This window comes from Lithobates pipiens, unplaced genomic scaffold (genome assembly GCF_037356315.1).
Source record: "Lithobates pipiens isolate NorthernLeopardFrog02 unplaced genomic scaffold, aLitPip1_a1.2 Scaffold_22, whole genome shotgun sequence".
NCBI lineage: Eukaryota > Metazoa > Chordata > Amphibia > Anura > Ranidae > Lithobates > Lithobates pipiens.
In genome coordinates, this window is record NW_027507784.1 from 320352476 (window position 1) to 320374006 (window position 21531).

The following is a 21531-nucleotide window of genomic DNA, read 5'->3' on the forward strand; positions in this document are numbered from 1 at the left end:
TACCCTAAATAATGAAATAATGTTTAAATATTATGTATTTAATATTATGAATGCTGCTGATACACAGCAAAGCACCCTTCCGCCGTGTAAATCCTTTCTGGGCATGCGCCATTCTTAGTCCGTCGAACTAGCCTACTGACGAGCGGATTGTCCGCTGAAACCAAAGTACGATGGACAGAATTTCGAAAAATCCGAAATACTTAGTACGCCAGACTGCACGCTGAAAAAGTCCGCTGAAGCCCACACACGAGCGGACTGTCCGCTGAAATGTGTTTCGACGGACTAAGTACGCCATACAGTCCGCCCGTGTGTACGCGGCATAATACACCTCACTAATCGATCCGTGACTGCCACCCCTCTCTGCCAATACCTGCACTGGCTCCCCCTACCCGCCATGTAAAATTCAAAATGCTAACCATAACATACAAAGCCATCCAAAACATCGCCCCCAACCACCAACCTCATCTGCAGATAACGCCCAAATCATCCCCTCCGCTCCTCCCAGGACCTCCTGCTCCCTAGCTCCCTTGTTACCTCCTCTCATGCTCGCCTTCAAGACTTCTCCAGAGCCTCTCCCATCCTCTGGAACTCCCTGCCCCAGTCTGTCCGATCAGCCCCTACCCTATCCACTTTTAGGAGTTCCCTGAAAACTCATTTATTCAGGGAAGCCTATCCCACAACCACTTACCGTATATACTCGAGTATAGGTCGATCCGAATATAAGCCGAGGCCCCTAATTTACCACAAAAAAACTGGGAAAACTTATCGACTCGTGTATAAGCCGAGGGTGAGACATCCCTGTGTCCCGTCCATCCCTGTGTCCATCCCTGTGTCCATCCCTGTGTCCCGTCCATCCCTGTGTCCATCCCTGTGTCCCGTCCATCGCTGTGTCCCGTCCATCGCTGTGTCCCGTCCATCGCTGTGTCCATCACTGTGTCCCGTCCATCCCTGTGTCCATCCCTGCCTACCTGTGCCAATCTGCAGCCTCTCCTCCTCGTCTGACAGACGGCGGCCATTCCACTGTTCAAAAGCCACGCCTCTCTGTCTGTGATAGGCGGAACACTCAATTTCCCAGCAGTCAGTGTTCCGCCTATCACGGACATCCTCTCATCCTCGTCCGTAGTATGAGAATGAGCGGATGTCCGTGATAGGCGGAACACTGACTGCTGGGAAATTGAGTGTTCCGCCTATCACAGACAGGGAGGCGCGGCTTTTGAATAGTGGAATGGCCGCCGTCTGTCTACCTGATCTCCGTGACTCGAGTATAAGCCGAGGGGGGCACTTTCAGCCTAAAAAAAGGGGCTGAAAATCTCGGCTTATACTCGAGTATATACGGTAACTGTCCCCGAGCCACCCCCATCAAATCATTCTCTGCAGCTATTACCTTTTGTACCACCACCCCCTCCCTTTAGAATGTAAGCTCTATGAGCAGGGCCCTCCTGTACCTTTTGTATTGTACTGTAATTGTGTCCCCCCCATACATTGTAAAGCGCTGCGTAAACTGTTGGCGCTATATAAATCGTGTATAATAATAATAATAATAAAAAAATATTAAAAGAGATGTATGTTTTTTTTTTTAAGAATTATTCTTTCCTATGTGGATGCAGCATCACTCCGATGCTGCATCTATCCCTTGGCGCCTTTAACACTAAGAACAGAGCAATCGAACAGCAGCTCTATACTCTGTTACCCACGCTCACTGGAGCACTGGGCTGTGGAGGGGGCTGGAGCGGCTCCATTGTCGTGATCTTGCAGCAGTCTGGACCAGCTCTGTGACATCAGCCGACACCAGGCTTCAGCCCGCTGTCTGCTGAAAACAAGTCACAGGCGTGCAGAATGAACTGAGATCCACAGGAGAAGTACAGCCAAATGGGCTGTGTCTGTACTTCTCTTTTAAGTAACAATAAAAATAAACGTATAAATAATAATTAAATAGTTAAATAAATATATAAAATAAATTGTTTCATATATTTTCTTTTAACGATTTTACATTTGTATAAAAGGTTCATTTAACCAATAAAATATTTATAACCAGGTTCACCTGTGACATTCCGCTTACGTAGCAAGGGTTGGCACATACAGAAATGAGGACTCCATCTGTTTTCTTAAAAGGAACTTTATTTGTAGTGACATAAATATTATAACAGTTTTATATACAGAACACCATCCAATCTATGGAATAAATAATAGCTATACATTTTCTATATTATAACCTGTATCAGAGATCTGTGCACTAGAAATGACAATTTCCAGACTGCCTCTGCAGTAATGAGGGTCGCAAGGCCTTCTGGAGCTTGTAGTTCAGAAGAAGGGAGTTGTAAAATTTCAGTATCTGTAGAAGCATTGTATAATGACTGTAGTGACAGGGCACTTTATCAACTATGGCCCAAGGCTAGTCCTACATGGACGTAATGAGAAGATGAATAATGCAGATAGTACTTAGTGCAAATTGTATTCAGTTGTGTATTGTGATTGTTCTCAAATAAAACTATGTATATAAATGGAAGAATGTGATGGGTTTTCAAATACTTTGCAATGGGGTGACATAATGGTGGCACTGTCGATACTTACTAATGCTATAATGATAAAAAGCACTATAATGATCAGCAGTATAATGAAGGTGCTGTAATGGGGCCTCGCTGACCACCAATATAAGAGGATATTACTGGGGCTCCTCGCTGCCCACCAATGTAAGATCGGAGGTTACTGGGGATCTGCACTGACCACCAATGTAAGAGGAGGTTATTGGGGCTCTTCACTGCCCACCAAATTAAGAGGGGATGTTACTGGGGCTCCGCACTGTCCACCAATGTAAGAGAGGAGGTTACTAGAGCCCCAAGCTGACCACCAATGTAAGAGAGGAGGTTACTAGAGCTCCAAGCTGATTACCAATGTAAGAGAGGAGGTTACTAGAGCTCCAAGCTGATCACCAATGTAAGAGAGGAGGTTACTAGAGCTCCAAGCTGATCACCAATGTAAGAGAGGAGGTTACTGGAGTTCCACACTGACCACTGACATAAAAGAGAGTGTTACTAAAGCTCCACAATGACTACCAAAATAAGAAAGAAGTTTACTGGAGCTCCACTCTGACCACCAATGTAAGAGAGGAGGTTACTCGAGCTCTGCACTGACTACTAATGTAAGAAAGGAGGTTTCTGGAGCTCCGCACTGACTACTAATGTAAGAGAAGAGGTTACTCGAGCTCCGCACTGACTACTAATGTAAGAGAGGAGGTTTCTGGAGCTCCGCACTGACTACTAATGTAAGAGAAGAGGTTACTCGAGCTCCGCACTGACTACTAATGTAAGAGAGGAGGTTACTGGAGCACCACACTGACTACTAATGTATAAGAGGAGGTTACTGGAGCGCCGCACTGACTACTAATGTAAGAAAGGAGGTCACTGGAGCTCCGCACTGGCCACCAATGTAAGATAGATGGTTGCAGGAGCTCCGCACTGACTACTAATGTAAGAGTGGAGGTTACTTGAGCTCTGCACTGGCCACCAATGTAAGGGAGGAGGTTATTAGAGCTGCACACTGACCACCAAAGTAAGAGAGGGGGTTACTGGGGCTATGCATTGGCCACCAATGTAAGGGAGATAAATGGAACTCCACACTGACCACCAATGTAATAGAGGAGGATACTGTGGCTCCACACTGACAACCAATGTAAGAAAATCATTCCTTGGGGGGGTCACGCTAACAACCAATGCATGATATATCTTATCCCCCTATCATCACTGACCAAACTCCCTTTAAAATTTGCTCAACCCCTCAATGAAACTTTGGTTTCTTTTGAATTATTTTTTTGTAGATTTTTCTGGGGTTGCCAATCCATGGTTGAAACATTTTTCAAGAAAATAAAAAAATAGCTGTGACTGTTTAAAAAGTGATAGCTGAAGTTGTGATGTGATTTAAAACAATATGTATCGCTAAGACCACCCTGTCCACAGGGCGACAATGCTGCTGTGCAATTTCACTGCAGAAGGAACAGCGTTGTCATCCTATTACAGGAAGTGAAAAAAATAACTGACCTACTGGCAGGATCATCAGGTAATAACAACTAGAAGATTGAAGTAATTTCTAAACAGCGTTCTACCTTTTCTCATTTACTGTATTACATGCTGTCTCTGCTTTGCTAAAAATGTTCTTCACTGATATTAAATCCCATAATCCACTGTTTCAATAACTGCCTAGTGTATGTATGCTCAATGAATTATTTTGTAGTATATTGAAGAGAGCTAAGAAACGATAACAATGTTTGAGATTTTAATTTCAAACGCAGGAAGTTACAAGGTCATTAAATTTACAAAGGCATAAACATTTATTTTACTGTACTTGCAGAAAAACTTTCTTAGCCTGAAAAAAGAAAAAAAATGCAGCTACCACATCTAAGGAATAGTAAGCTGCAAAATATTACATTTGTGTCCTTGGGTTTAGATATAGTTCAATGTATATACCTTTCAGTGTATAGTGACATCTATTGACAAACCCAGATTACTGCAGCTGCCAAAGCATTGACCTTAGATAAACATACCTCCCAACTGTTTGAGACGGGAACGAGGGACAACTATTAGCAAAAGTATGTAGACATACTACATGCCCCTGCCACACCCCCTTAAAGGAGAATTATACAAACAAAAAAACAATATGTGCTTTTTTTATCACCACTATTCCTTTTTACTGGCTTTTGACCATTACAAATTTGGCAATTTAGAAATTGGATGAAAGATTTAGCACTGGGAAACAATTTTTGAAAGATAAAAAGTACATTTTATATTCAACTATATAGATCAGACCAAAAATGAGGGACAAATGAGGAGTAAAGAGGGAATTTGTCCCAAATCAGGGACAGTTGGGAGCTATGGATAATGCGTTGTTCACACAGGGCGTACTATAGCATATGCCTGTACAGGTGTTCCGAACATCACCATGCAGGCAGTCCCATAGATGTCAACTGGGATGCAATGTCTGCAAGGACTCAGATGCTGCTCCCAATTTGACAACTGTGCAGGTGCACGGCTCAGAACACACTCCATGTGGATTCAGGACCATGTGCCCGCACCTGCACGGATGTCAAATTGGGAGCAGCATCTGTGTTCAACCAGCCGCTGCATCCCATTTGACATAAATGGGTCCGCTTACACAGGGATGCACAGAACACCTTTGCACTCCATGTGGGTAACATGGCCCTGCACTGGCATATGCAATAGTACACCCCATGTGAATGACACTCTATGGCAGTGGTTGTCAACTGATCAGAAAGGTTGTCAACTGCAGCCTCTGAGATCACCAAAGGGACACACACAATGTTCAGTAAATGTATTGCTAGAAAGGAATGTCAGAGACTGCAGACATACTAGAGCAAGGGTCACCAAACTTTTTAAACAATGAACCAGTTTACTGCCCTTTAGACATCAAGGGGGCCAGATTGTGGTCAATGAAGGTAAAAAATATCCCATACCATCATCAGTAAGAATAAACATTGCCTCTGGGTTGATGGTCAGTTACATAGCGCCTGTTGTCAGTACGGAGAGGAATGGTGCCCAATCATTGGTATTCCTTTGGGAAATAGTGCCCGATCATTGGTGTTCCTGGGGGGAATAGTGAACCCATCATTGGTATTCCTGGAGGTATTTGTGTCCCATCATTGGTATTTCTGAGAGGAATAGTGCCCCATCATTGGTGTCAGTGGGAGGAACAGTGTTCTTCTATTGGTGACAGTGGGAGGAATAGTGCAGCAATGACCAGTTAAAGGCTAGCAAAGAGCTGCCTCCTGACCTTGGGCCGTAGTTTGAAGACCCCTGTACTAGAGGATATGATAGTCAGAGACTGTGGAGATGCTACATGTTGGACACTAGAGACATACGTATAATGATGTATTAATGAATACAGAACTGCATTGATTTATGTATTTTTATGTCTATTCCTTGAGTTTGAAAACAGGCATTTAGGTCATCCACTGATTAATCTAGACCTTTAAAGATTATTCCACCCATAAATGGATATTTAACTTTTTTGTCAGCGTCAGCAGGCCAACTCACCCACTGATTTCTTTCATCTTGCAGTGACTCCAGCTTGTAGGTCACTTTGTGTTCTTGTGCCAGACCCCCACAGTGATTTAGAGGGGGTTGTGACTGAGTAGCTTAATGGTTAGCACTGTGGAATTTCATTGTTGATTTCTAAACAGGGACCTCAACTACATCAAGGCTGTAGTATCTCCATGTGCCTGGCTTTTCTCCCGTGATCAAAAAATACACTTGGTTGACCACTGAGCTTCCTATTCTGCCTGTATGACTATAGTATATGCTTTAGATTAGATTCAAGAGATGAATAGAACAGGCTAACATTAAAGAGACTCTGTAAAACTACACACTTTAGAAAGCAGAGAGTAATAAAAACCCGATTGAGGTTCTAGCCCTTCCATACTCTGTCCACAAACTAAAAAATAAAAAAATTACGGCATTAGCTGGGCTTTAAAGAAAAAACCCTGTTCCCACGTCACACGTTTTTTTTTTATGCATGAATTTGTTAATACAGAAAAAAATATTAGATTTTTGTGTCCCCGCCTTTTTAGATTCTTGTGTCCTTACTTTTTTTTTGGATATGCTGTTTCTATATTTAGGTACATGGGCTCCCAAGTTAATAGGGATAACAATTCTGGGAGTGTCAGATCTGGCTACCTCCTAGCTACCCCCATTATATTCCACTGTGCAAGGGATCCTAGCTGCCAGAGATTGGCTCATATGTTGGCCCGGAAATAGAGACATAACTGAATATCCCTGCTGAAACAGCCCATTTTCTCCATAACACAAATATTTTATGAACAAGAGAGGCAGTAGTTTAGAATGAAATGTCCCATTTCATTGAAAGAAAGAAGTTGAAAAAAGAGTGCAGCAAAGGGCTCCAGCTATCATCCTTAGCAACAGCTGTTTCCATATCAGTGGGTGCATTGCTGTCAGCAGTGGCTAATACCACATGCACGAAAGTTGAGTGACTTTCAGACTGTTCCAGAGACACTTAGGACTTACTCATGAGCAGTAGCGGCTGTGGCTACCAGCAATGTCTCCATTAATGCCAATGCTGCCGCCAAGGCTGAGAGCTGGAGCCCTTTGCTGTATCCCATGCTGCAATCAGACTGTTTAGACAGGAACATTCAGCCGTCTCTCATAATCAGGGCCGCCATCTGAGAGGATAATAGGGAAGCTAGTATGCCGAAATCATGCTTTTTTAAACAAAAAGCTTCTTCGGGCAGAGTATGAAATGGGTACAAACCCTATCAGTTTTTGCTTTTTTGCCATGCCCCTATACTGGAGGATTTACCCTGTTGTGTCCGACACCTGAAGACACCAAAAAAAGTGTCAGTGCTTTTAAATAGTTCTGTTCCCCTTTCATTTAATGTTTCTTTGTTGTATTGAACTGCATAAGGTTATAATTTTTCTGTAGTATGCGGACATCATGTGGCAGTTGTAGGCCACTATAACTTGTTTACTAATGTGATTTTGGTATGTATCTTCATCTGTCCACCCTTCATGTTTAATGCTAGTTTAGTCCTAACTAGACCCTCCCCACTTCTTCCATGTTCTCTCAGTAAATATTAGTTATTCATAGAGACAGGGCTCAGGAAAGTCATTGACTTCAAAAGACTGGAAAACATCCACTATACTGCAATCATCAGTAGGTGACCATACTGTCCAGACAGACTGGATCTAAGGAGGTATGTCAATGCATAAAGTGGCATTTGAAACAGAAAATATCCCTTTTCTATACAGTTTCATAGATGTTATGGTATATTGTTTATTTACTGCTGTCTGTGCCCCTATTCAAGAGATGTTCCCAAACTTCTTGTTTGATCCTACACTGGTCAAATAGACAGCAAAAATGAAATAGAAAATGACGGGTTTTAAGCCTTATTAATGCAAAATGTATAAAATATATACAGCAATTGCAATGTGAGTCCTTACACTGTAGCAGAAGGAGTGGGACTGTAGGGCATGGTCATAAATATTTTCAAGCAAACATACTCTAAAGAATCTTTGTGCCTTGACTTTAAAAAAACTTCACTCCCACACACTTTCCACAGTGTTTCTGACTGCCAATATGATAACTGGACCTCAGTATCGCTCTCCATGCCTATACATCTCTGGGGGTTAGTTGTGCTTATTATTGGAGGAATCATGTATCTACAGTATGCACTGATTGGTCGGAATGATCCTTTAATTGATCCAAACAAGCTCTGTATTGGTTGTCTGGTTACAGCACAGCATATACACATTGTATACCATTATAGATATAACGTGTACTGACTTACAATACACATGGGCTGGGAAGGAATGTTGGGACTCCTCAACAGCTTACGAGGCACAGGTTACATATATTTATAAAAACTGGGGAAAAGGAAGTATTGTCTATACCAACCAATCATGTATCAGCATTTGTTTTCTAACCCGCAGTGGAAAAATGAAAACTGGAATTTGAGTGTTTGCCAAGCTTCAAGTTTCTCCACTTGAGCCACTGATGTCCAAAATCTTACATACTTCTCTGTATAAAGGCACCTGACCCAGTGCTGGATGGAAAAACGGGTAGAGACAGCAGTCTTGCCATCAAAACACGGTAGAAGATTCTAGGCTTTCCGTGTCTGCCTGTGGTTTCTGCAGGTCCTCTTGCGCATTGAAGGCTTTGTCTACGATGTATATTTGGCATTCAAGGGGGATTTCATTCCTGTGTTAAAGCAAATGAGAGAGCTTTAATATAAAGAATTCGATTCTGGTAAGTTAATCCTAAACGAATATGTCTTATGCATGATATTATAAATAGTATGTGCACACTCCTCTAAATTATTGACATTTTAAACAATTGTGTTAATAGTTTGGTGAAAGCCATTTTTGATGAGTTTGGTGTGGAGGAATGTTCACCTACTGACCTTTGGGATAAATTGGAAGGGCATTTGTAAGCCAGGTCTTCTCACATCCGTACCTGCCCTCACAAATGCTCTTCTGTCTGTATTGCCCCAATTCCCACAGGTACCCTTGAAAATCTTGTGGAAAGCCTTCCCAAAAGTGTGGAGGCTGTCATATTAATGTGGAATCTGAAGTAGAAGAACTATATAATTCCTATGGATTTGGAATGAGATGTAGCTCATATGATGGTCAGGTATCCACCGACATTTGGGGATTCAGTGTTTATCTCTGGGATCCTATTAGTGAGTTGAGAGAAACTAGATCTTGGTGATAAGTTTCTGGGTCTGCACATCTGTTGTACCCATTCTGAGAGGCTCTCACTCTCTGCTAAAATGTTATTTAATTTATATTATGCAGAATGGATTAATGGGAACACCAAAAAACTCCACCCAAAAGCACCTATGTCTCCTGACTTTTGTTTTAAACTGTTAGGCATGATTGCTAAGTAACTAGAAGGCACTGAACCTCTGTGAAATACCGCATTAACTGACAAAGTGGCGTGCTAGCTATGAAACGTGTCTTTGATGTTACCGACAAGTGTCTATACAATATTACTGAGGACTTTGACCCCTCCATCACTCCATACTACCAAGGGCACCTCTGCCGCATAACTCCCAAGGTATATATGTCAAACATAAGGCCCGTGGGCTGGTCATGTGGCTCTCCCACCCAGTTTTGCAGCCGGAGCATGGCAAAACTCCATTCCGCCCCTCCAGCTCACATGCTTCGCTTTTCGCTCCCTGCTGTCATTTGTAAACACAGAAGCCTTCTGTGTTTACAAGGCAAAGCTTTGCTTTCAGCAGCTTCCGGATGTAACAGATTCCTCAAGGCAGGGACAGCTCTCCAGAATGTGAGAGCCAGAAGGATCTCCCTGCAAGGCAAGCCACAGCCACCTACCAGGGAGGTATAACTGAGCCAAAAAAAGCTAGTAGAGAGAGACGCCAACACAGGGTGGTATTAGTGCAGCCTACATAGGGAGTTAGTAGAGCCGGGCGAGGTAGGGGGTTGGTTTTGCACACTGCGCATAGTGCACACCTAAACCCTTCACCCTGTATGTAGCGTACCCCTTGAACTCTGCACTCTGTACATAACAAACTCCTGACCTCTGCACTCTGTACGTAGCATAATCCTGAACTGGCATGTTTTTGATATATCAGACTAAAATCAACCATTTCACAAACAAGAGTGGTTGTGCTGAAATCCTGAGAGCCTAGTTACTTGCTGGTCACCTGTGTCTGGTAATGCAGCCTGGCCATTATGTCCCCTGACCTTTGTCCAAAACTGTTAGGCATGTGCCGAGGATTCCTAAGCAACCAGGATGCACTGAACCTCTGTTAAACACCACAATAATGTGGCGGATTACCCAAGAAACGTGCCTTTGATGTTACCAACATCTATTTAATACTTTGCATGAATTCTACCCTTCCATCACCATCACTCCATACTACAGAGGACACCTCTGACACATCAGGGTGTTTTTCTCTTCACCCTTGAGCACGCCCAAGAGTGAGTGTGCAGGAATCCAGAGAGCCTTATTACTTGCTGCTCAACTGTGTCTGGTAATGTAACCTGCCCACCTGTATGTCCCCTGACCTTTGCTCCAAGCTCTTATAGGCACGTACTGGTAAATGGCTTGTCCGACACAACAAAGTGTAGAACCAAGAGTGTTCATGCAGGAATCCTGAGAGCCTGGATACTCAACTGTCACCGGTACTCGGAGAGGCTTTCCAGACCAGCCACGTTTAAAATAAGAAGCACATGGGGCAGACTGTTAAAGTCAAAGGAGCACAGCAAACTAAAATAGGAAGCTTTGTTGTATGATTATGGTGCTTTAAAAAAAATAAAGATATAGTTGTTTTTTGTGCCATAAGTTTTATGTAGCTATTTTATAGAGTATTAGCTTAGTGAAATTGTTACAGTTGACTGTTTTTCAATGTTATACAATATCTTTTTCAAACAATACTGAATAATGTAGACTGAACACAAGCCCTCTCTTGCCGTCTCCCATGGATAATAGATGTTATGTAACTTATAAGAAGATCACAGATGGTTTTTAAATAATCTAAAGCTGGCCTGCAGCTTTTTATCTTTTCCTCTATAGTAAAATGCTCAGTTGGCGGAAGTGATTTTATTATGAAGAGATGGGACTAAATCGCAAAGTAGTGGAGGGGGGGAGCAGTAAGCTCAATGCAGAGATGTATAAAGGACCTGTGATATTAAATAACATTGAGTGAAATAAGACATCTTTCCAAGGGCATTAAGTGAAATATTTCTTTGAGAGGGGGGTTATGCAGTCTGCGCACTTATATAAAAAGAGATTTATTTAAAAGGAAAAAAAAAGTCTTTAGAAAATGGGTCAGAGCTTAAACATCTAAAGATTTAAGGTAGTCTGCTTTGCTACACCTACTATGAAGTTTAATTTGTTTATATATATATGACTTTCCTGCTTCCTTTTTTCCCCTCTCATCAACATGCTAATATTTATTTTTTTTTTTAAATAAAACTTTTCTATTTTTATTACCTTATTTTAGACCCAGTGACATCATCACTGGATCTCTGTGTTTCTTTGTGAAAGTTACTGGGAATTACTAAGCATTGAAGCAATATAGCGTGGTCACCACCTCGCCCCTGGCCTGTTATTAGACAGTAAAGGAGCAGCAGAATTCTGATGAGCTCATCACTATTCTCTTTCCTCCCCTGCCAGCATGACTATTGTCATCACCTATACACGTACCACACCTGATTGGCTCCTGGTTCTGCCCCCCCCCCCCCCCCAATTAGTCTAAGCTCTCCTGCAAATGGTATTACAGGCTGCGGATTCTGGTACTTACACTAGCTACATTAAAAATATATTTTGTATTGAACTAATGAATGCACGATTGCAGTAATTGGTGTATTTTGCCTAGAATTCATCTTTAAGTTAAAATAGAGCTCTCAAAAATTTTCAGATACCAGGTCACACCTGAATGTTGCATTGTGGATGTCTAAAATTGGAGCTTCTGGCCTATAATAACAGTTTTTTAAATTTGTTTTACATCTAATACCCTAAAAAGCTGTTATAGATCATACCGATTTAAAAGTTCGGTATGTCACAGCCCATACAATACAATAACAAAATACACAAAATTCAATCAAATTTTATTGAGCGCCTTTCCTGCTGCCAGATCACAGTTTTTGGCATTAAGACCAAATTCCAACCAAACCGATTTTTATTGAATAGGGAAGCGATAAAGCCCCCCCTCCTCATTTCCTGTCCTGGGACTAACAACAACCCCCCCCTATTTAAAAAATGTGGGATATTTTTAAAAATCTTGGGTTGATTAACATTTCAAAGCCAAATCACCCCCAATATTTTAGTGTGAATACATTAACATCGCAAAGCCTAGTTCCCACCCTATTTTGAAATATTCATCTATCCACAAATGTAAAAAGTAGGATGGAATTAGGATTTGCAATGTTAATGTGTTCATACCAAAATATTGCGGTGATTTGGCTTTGAAATGTTAATCAACCCAAAAATTTTAAAAAATGAGGGGAAAGGGACTTTGCAATGTTAATTTATCTAAAATGTTTGAAAATCAGGGGGATTAGGCTTTAAAATGTTACTCTGTCCGAGATTTCAAAAAATTTAGGTGGGGGTTTAAGCTTTAAAATGTAAAATATTGGTTGGGATTTGGCTTTGAAACATGAACCTATCCAAAATGAAATAATTGGGGGTGATTAGGCTTTGAAATGCTAATACATCCAGAACTTTAACAAGCGGGAGGATTAGGTTTTCAAAATGTAAGATATCCAAATCCATTTTTTTGGGGGGGCGGGGGGGGGGGTTGGAATTTGAAACATTAGTCTATCCAAATAAGCTTAGAAATGTTAAGAAATGTTAGTCTATCTATCTTAAAACATGGGGGTGGATTAGGCTTTGAAATGTTAAACCTTCCAAAATGTTTTAAAAAATGGAGGGGGGATTGGACTTTGATTTATTAATCTATCCAAAAATGTAAAATTCAAAGCCAAATCACCCCCAATATATTAGTATGAACACATTAACATTGCAAAGCCTAATTCCATTCTACTGTTTCCATTTTTAGATAGATTAATGTTTCAAAGTCCAATTCCCCCCACATTTTTAAATTTTGGATAGATTAACACTTCAAAGCCTAATTCCCCCCTCCATTTTTAAAATATTTTGGATAGTTTACAATTGCAAAGCCTAATCCACCCACGTGTTTTAATTTTGGATAGATTAACATTTCAATTCTTAACAACACCCCTCCTCATTTTTTACAATTTTGGATACATTAACATTTCAAAGTCTAATTCCCCCCTCCATTTTTAAAACTTTTTGGATAGTTTACAATTGCAAAGCCTAATCCACCCACGGGTTTTAATTTTGGATAGATTAACATTTCAATTCTTAACAACACCCCTCCTCATTTTTTAAAATTTTGGATACATTAACATTTCAAAGTCTAAACCCCCCCATTTTTTAAAAACCTGGATAGATTAACAAAGCCTAATCACCCCCAATAATTTAGCACAAACAGATTAACTGTGGAAAGCCTAATTTCATCCTGCTTCTTTTGACTAATATTTAAAATCCCAATTACTCCCAAAAAATATTATAAAATGTTGGATATCTTACATTTTGAAAGCATGACCCCCCCCCCCCCCCCCCATGTTAACATTTTGGATAGATTTACTTTTCAAAGGCTAATCACTCCCAATTATATAATTTTGCATAGATTAACATTTCAAAGCCAAATCACCCCCCAATATTTTAGTGTAAACAGATTAACATTTTAAAGCCTAACCCCCCCTCCCCCACCCCTACTCTATTTTTTTAAATCCAATTTTTAAACATTTTGGATAGATTAACATTACAAAGTCTCGTTTCCCTCACTTTTAAAAATTATAGATAGATTAACATTTTAAAGCCAAATCACCCCCAATATTTTTGTGTTAACATTGCAAAGCCTAATTCCATCCTATTTTTTTTTTTGGATAGATTATTATATCAAAGCCCAATTCTCCCCAATTTTTTTAAATGTGGATAGATTAACAAAGCAGAATCCCCAGCCCCCACTCTCATTTAAAAAAGTTTTGGATATCTTAAAATTTTAAAGCCTAATCCACCCCCCATGTTACAATTTTGGATAGATTAACATTTTAAAGCCTAATCACCCCACATTATTTATTTTAGGATAGATTAACATTTCAGAGCCAAATCACTTTACAGCCTAATTCCCCCCAGCCTAATCCGTCCCTTCCCCATTTTTTCAAACTTTGGATACATTAACATTTCAAAGCCTAATCCCTTTGTTTTTTATAAAGAATTGGACTAATGAACATTTGAAAGCTCCCCAAATGTTTTACATTTTGGATATATTAACATTTCAAAGCCTAACAACCTATACCCAGTTATTTAATTTTGGAGAGATTCACTTTATAAGCCATAACTCCCCCCCCCCCCCAACCCAACTGCATTTTTTTTAAATCTTAGATTCATATTTCAAAGCCTAATACCCCCAATATTTAAACATTTTGGAAAGATTAACATTACAAAGTCCCATTACCCCCATTTGTTTTATAAATGTTGGATAGATTAACATTGTAAAGCCAAATCACCCCAATATTTTAGTGTGAAAAGATTAGTATTGCAAAGCCCCCCCCCCCCCCCCACCCATTTTTAAAAAAATGTTTGGATATCTTAAAATTTGAACACCTAATCCCTCCCATAGAAAGATTAAGATCTCAAAGCCTTATCACCCCCAATTATTTATTTATTTATTTATTTATTTATTACATTTTGGATAAAACAACATTTCATAGCCAAGCCACCCCCAATATTTTAATGTGCACAAATTCAAATTTTGGATAGATTAACATTTCAAAACCTATTCCCCCCTCCTCTATTTTTAAAAATTTGGGTTAAATTAACATTTCAAAGCCTCCTCACAAATGTTTTAATCTTGCGTAAACTAACATTTCAAAACCTAACCCCCCTCTGTATGTTTACATTTTGGATAGATTAACATTTAAAACCCTAACCTATACTACATTTTTTGGATAGATAAACATTTCAAAGCTTAATCCCCCCAACTTTTTAAAATTTTAAGTCTAAACCCCCTACCCCATCTCCATTATTCTTAATCTCGGATTGATCAACATTTCAAAGCCTAATATCCCCAAATCTTTAAAAATGTTGCATAGATTAACATTTCAAAGCCTAATGCCACCATATTTTTTTTTCATTTGCAATAGATCAAGTAGAAGTTCTTTCAAGTTTTTCACTTCTGCCTGTGAACCCATTAGGGAGATTTTCCTCAACATTCTGTCCCTGTAACACCAGGACAAAAAATAATCCCGATAGGAAGTTCAAATCTCCCTATGGGGGATACAAGATGGCAGAAAAATCCTCCAAGCAGCTCTAACCCTTTCCAGCTTTATCCAAAACTAAATCTAGGGTTTTGGCTGCTGTGAGTAATAAATAATTTGCTACTTTAGGAAAGAGATCGCATTAGCCGCCAGAAACGGTTACAGTATATATGAGTATGGCTTGGCCATAACATATTATTATTATTATTGATTATTCTAATAAAACAAAGACAAGTGATGGAGATTACACCTCTCAGAGCCATTCGTGGAGGGAGGTGGGAAGGTAGAAGGAGCTTCCGGGTGAGCGGAGGAGAAGGAGGCACCGTGCAAGGACTGTCCTTCTTCGGGACAAGCAGGCAATAGATTTCCAGGTAACTTAGCCAAGGGACTGCTTAGCGGGGACAGCTGTGCAAATGAGATAGGAAAACACAGGTGACAATGGTAAAGGTGAGGACATACGCAAAAACACACACAGTGGAGTTGTCAACATCAACCAGACACAAACTTTTTTTTTCTCCAAGAAAATGGCAGCTTAAATAATTTTCGTCACCTGGAGCATCAGTTTCCTGTACATGATATGGCATCAGGAAGACACAATCCAAGTCCCTAATTCATGGCTAATCGATATGTTGAATTCCCAATTTGGTGCACAAAAAAAGGTCACCTTCACATCACATTACTGACATGAAAAATGAATTGATTGGCTGTCAGATACACTATTGTTTTTTCATTTTTTTCTCCAATCTGAATTACGCTGTCAGTTGGATTTGATGGTCTTTTTTTTTATTATCATTTTTTTTTTTTGTATTAATTATCATTTTTTAATGTGAATCATTTTTTAATGAATTAATTATAAGCCGCAGACTTTCTTTTGAATTTCAGCAGAGAAAAAATAAATAAATGACTGCTTCACCAAAGCCTATTGGATTGGTCGACTTTAGATTTTTTATTCATTTAATTTTTATTAGAAGAAAAAAGAACGTTTTCTAGATTGCCAAAATAATCCCCAGACAAAAAAAACAATTAATTCTCTCTTTCCATCTAACATTCTAATTCTACAATTTAAAATTACAGTTAAACATCAGGCAGAGAATGTAATATTTTAGATATGATAAGAAAAAAAACAAACAAAAAACAATTTGATAGAATGAGTAGACTCAAAATGAAATAATTAAAGTGATTATAAACCTTAGTTTTTTTTATATAAACCAAAATAACAAACGTCATACTTAACAGTCCCAATACTCCTTTTCTTTTCATTGGGGTCTCAACCTGACTGCAGTCTGTCATCGTAACCGACTTAAATGGGCAAATGCTCACATTCGATGGTGTCTGGCACTTTGGAGAGGTGTTCTCTTCATGGATGAATCCCAGTTTTCACTGTACAGGGCAGATGGCAGACAGCATGTATGGTGTCGTGTGGGTGAGTGGTATACTGATTTCAATGTTGTGGACCATGGTGGCGGTGGGGTTATGGTATGGACAGACACATGCTATGGACAACGAACACAGGTGCCTTTTATTAATGGCATTTTGAATGCACAGAGATACCGTGACAAGATCCCGAAGGCCCATTGCTGTGCCGTTCACCCACAACCATCACCTCATGTTGCAGAATGATAATGCACCACTGCAAGGATCTGTACACAATACCTGGAAGCTGAAAACATCCCAGTTCTTGCATGGCCAGCATACTCATCGGACGTCACCCACTGAGCATGTTTGGAATGCTCTGGATCGGTGTATATGACAGCGTTTTCTAGTTCCTGCCAATATCCAACAATTTCACATAGCCATTGAAGAGGAATGGACCCACATTCCACAGGCCACAATCAACAACCTGATCAACTCTATGCAAAGGAGATGTGCTCTACTGAGTGAAGCAAATGGTAGTCATACCAGATACTGACTGGTTTTCGGACCCCCCTGACCCCCCCCCCCCCCCCAATACAGTAAAACTCCACATTTTAGAGTGGCCTTTTATTGTGGCCAGCCTAAGGCACACCTGTGCAATAATCATGCTGCCTAGTCAGCAACTTGATATGCCACATCTGGGAGATGGATGGATTATCTCGGCAAAGGAAAAGTGCTCACTAACACAGATTTAGACAGATTTGTGAACAATATTTGAGAGAAATAGGCCTTTTGTGTACATAGAAAAAGTCGTAGGTCTTTAAGTTCAGCTACTGATAAATAAGGGCTAACACAAAAGTCTTGCGTTTAGAATTTTGCTCAGTGTATGACTTCAGGGAGGGTTGTTGAGCTGTGTTCCAGGAGCATGCTTGCAGCTCTAACAGTACAGGTAGTGTTGAATTTATAAGGGGGCAAACGGGGCAACTGCCCCCTCTATACAAAAATAATATAAAACCTATATAAAAAATGATATAAAATAATAAAAAAATATAAACAATATCACAATAAAAAATTACTTTCTTTTATTAAATCTATCTTGGGAAGTAATATTTTACTGGCCATCACCTGTAAAAGTTTCTACTGTGGACTGTTAGGCTCCTTTTACATTAGCGTGTCTCCAAAGTCACACGATTTCCAGTGCTACCTTGGAGCGCCACTTTGATGAGACTTTTGGTGCGACTTTGATCTGACTTTACATTCTCTGGACCAAAGTCGTTCCAAAGTAATGCAGGAAACTTTTCTGAAGTCGCAGCGACTTATGTAGTGTTAGTAGGAATGGCTCTCATATAAATACATTGAATTTCACATGTTCTGCGACTTGAGGTCTCACAAGTCAGATCCCAAGTTGCCCGAGTGTGAAAGGAGCCTTATATTACATTGTTTTTAAAAATGAATTTTGGCAGCTCAAGCGAACCATACATAAAACACTAAGACTGCTTGTGTGTGTGTGCATGAATAACCTCAGAATGATGTTGTGTCATGCATTTTAAAAATGTGGAACTGTCATTGAGAATGTAAACCAACTCTGTGTATCAGGGCCCCCCAGAACCTGAATTGCCCCAGGCCCCCCAAGGTCTAAATCTGGCCCCAAGTACAGGTAAGCTATATGAGCAAGATTGCAAAATGGGCAGTAAAAGTCATTACTACTAGTCTAGGGCTAGGGGATCTAGGAAAAAATCTATCAGTATGGGACTTAATTCAGAATTTACATCCACTGACGTTTACGGTAATAGCCACTGCTAAGAGAGGAAAGTCTTAAAGTAAATATTGGATCTAATGATGAGAATGGATTGAGTAATGTGATCTACAGGTAAAAAGAAAGACAATATAGTACCTCTGTAATCCAACAAGAAGGTCTAAAGCCTAGTACGCAATATCGGATTTTACGAGGGGAATTGTGTGATGACAGGCTGTTGGCGGAAAATCTGACCCTTGGTACACTCCATTGGACAATTGTTGTCGGATTTTCGGCGGACAAATGTTTGCTAGAATGTTTTAAAATTTTCTGCGGACAAATGTGTGTACACAGATCAGTCGGATAAGCGTCCAAAGTACAAACACGCATTCTCGGAAGCAAGGACGAGCCAGAAGGGGTCGGTCTTGCAAACTGGCGTTTGTAATGGAGAATTAACATTCGTGACGTGTCTTCCTTAATGGGATAATAATGAAGCTACTTTGCTGGTGATACTGATGGAGTTATTACAAACAAATTTTCAAAGGCTTTTTTTTTCTAGTGATATCAAGAATAATATTATTATGCTTTTTTTTTTTTATTATTTGGGCAAGTTACCACAACACCATTATCCTGTAGTTTTTAAGATCAAAGATACAACTATGTTGGTGTCCCTTGTCAATTTTACATTGTATTTTTTATATGTAACTGCCTACTCCCAAACTGTCATTTGAAGTAAAACACATTCTCCATCATTTGTTTTATTGTGCATTAAAAAAAGAAAACAAATAAAATTAGACATACTATCTGCCAATAGAACTTAACCAAAAAGTGCATTCTATGCATCCAAAAATATAGAAAATATACCAAATCAAATCATTATAATGCCCTGTACACACGGTCGGACTTTCCGGCGGAAAATGTGCGATCAGACTGCGTTGTGGGAAATTCCTCACGTTGCGTCACAGTACAGGGTGGAATGTTAAAGTGTTTGTTTTTTGTATATTTTAATGCAAAATTAAGTATACATTTTCAACAAAAAAAACACAAACCTGTTAGCTGGCACAATAATGCCACGTACACACGATCGGACTTTTTCTTTCCAAAAGTCAGGTGGACTTAGAAGTTTTGACTTAAAATTCCACCCGTCTGTGTGCTAATCCACCGGACTTTTGAAATGAATGGACTTGCCCACACAGAGAAAAGTCCATTCATTTTGAACGTGGCTCCAGGTAGACGGAACTAGCGAAGGAAGTGAATGTCGCCGCCTCCATCAGCGAGATTGACACCTTGCTAGCCCAGTCACCTGGTATGGATTTAAAGGGGAAGCCCTACGCCCCCAAAGCATTCATTTTGAGCGTTGCATTGTGCTGGCTGCTCAAGAGACTTTTTTATTATTCTTTATTTTATTGTAGGTGAATTAGCACAGAAAACATCCATCATTGTTATCATTCATAATAGACCTTGTGTATTTTCAGTAAATACAAGGCATTCCCTGATTAGATAAAGGAGAGGAGAGCTGGTGACCTCACAATCTACACTTCATCCAATCAGAGAATGCCTTGTCATCACAGAACAAAACTACAAGGTCTTCTATAAATGGCGGAGGAGCTGAGCAAGCAACCACCTGTACTCAGTGTGCAGAGGCAAAGCCGTTCACATAGCACCTGAAAGATTGCTCGTTATCACTGGATGAAGCGCAGGCTTTCTTTGAGTGAATGAGATGGAGATTTTCAGGCTGTTGATGCCCCTCTTCATTTCGGAAAAAAAGCATTCAGAGAATGCTTTTTATTTACTGCATACTTACATTGAGTCAAACTGGTCCAATGTAAAAATTCAAAAAATATAGTTTCTAGAGTTCAGCTTTAAATCAGTAATAAATAGGCATGTAAATACAGATTACTTTCACAGATCTGGTGATCTATCTTCTAAAAATGTAAAAATAAAGAAAGCTGCATGATGTGATGTGGAAGCTGGTAAAGGGGGTTGAGACATCATCCAACGAGGAACCCCATCATTTCCAACAGAAGTCCTGCATATACAGTATGTGGGTCATAGATTTTTGACTTTTTGCTCGAAGTTCTAAATCATCTAAAGATAACTGTTCAGTATATGGCAAGCCTTCTGAAGTTCTGTCCAGATTTTGTGTTTTTATCCTCTGGGGGAAGTTATTTTTGTAATTTTACAAGTCTTTCCCCAGCAGGGGACTTGTTCTAAGACAGAAAGAACACACTTTAAAAATATTTCTCTCCGAATGCTGGGAATTACTACAACTAATGGCCAGGGAACCACAACTAACAAGCCAGCTATGTAAACAGCCTTATTAGAAATGTTATTAGTAGTAGAGAAGGGAGGAACATTAAAACCTGTAACCTACACTAGAATAATGACTCCATCCTGTTCTTGGACAATAAACATCTATACATTCCATGGTGATTGGATTAGGTTAGTGGTTGTCAATTTATGAGCTAAAGGGGACTTGAATGTGGCCCCCGACATCACCAAAGCGCCGCACATAGTGTTCAATATATGTAATGCTTGAGAAGACTGTCAGACACTGCAGACCTAGTAGAGGCTAGTAGAGATCAATGTTATTACCCTAATCAATGTTCCCATTACAGATTGCTGAGGTCTGAGGACCACACATCATATATCAAAGGGCCGCATGTAGCTTTGGGCCACAGGTTGGGCATGAGGAGATAAGGGAGCTGATGATACCTGTATGGATATAAATGCTGGGTTATCTTCTTGACACTAGGAAGAAGGGGCTTTGGAAAATCGTCAAAACTTTTTCAACATTACACAAAAAAGTCCAGTTGAATGCGACCAACTACTAGTAGTTATACTGGGTTTTGATTGGTTACTGTAGAAATCATTTTCACGTTTCCTTTTGGCCATGAGCATGTGTTGTGCCCTTTCTAACTGACCTCTTATACTCAAAGTGGTACCTCATTTGGAAAAGGCATTGTTGAACAGAATGCAATGTAAGAATGAACGCCCCAACCCAACCCCAAAGCTGGTACACCAGTGACAAGATCTGTCAGTTTACAGTTTCCTTACACTGTAGTTACAGATGCTGCATTTGGCTTCATGCTGAATATGTCATTAGGG

The 21531-nt window shown here is 40.0% G+C and overlaps 1 protein-coding gene across 2 annotated transcripts in view; it reads right to left on the minus strand.

Moving 5' to 3' along the window:
- Positions 1–2098: 2098 nt before the first annotated feature.
- RGS11 (regulator of G protein signaling 11) overlaps positions 2099–21531 on the minus strand; it is a 203456-nt gene continuing 184023 nt past the window's right edge. The window contains exons 18-19 of one of the 2 annotated variants that reach the window (XM_077449487.1): positions 15586–15740; positions 2099–8721 (exon numbers count right to left, since the gene is read on the minus strand). In XM_077449487.1, the coding sequence (XP_077305613.1) occupies positions 8604–8721; positions 15586–15740 (273 nt within the window). In that variant the 3' untranslated portion in view covers positions 2099–8603. The remainder of the gene's footprint in view (positions 8722–15585; positions 15741–21531) is intronic. The other variant, XM_077449488.1, reaches the window with a different exon arrangement.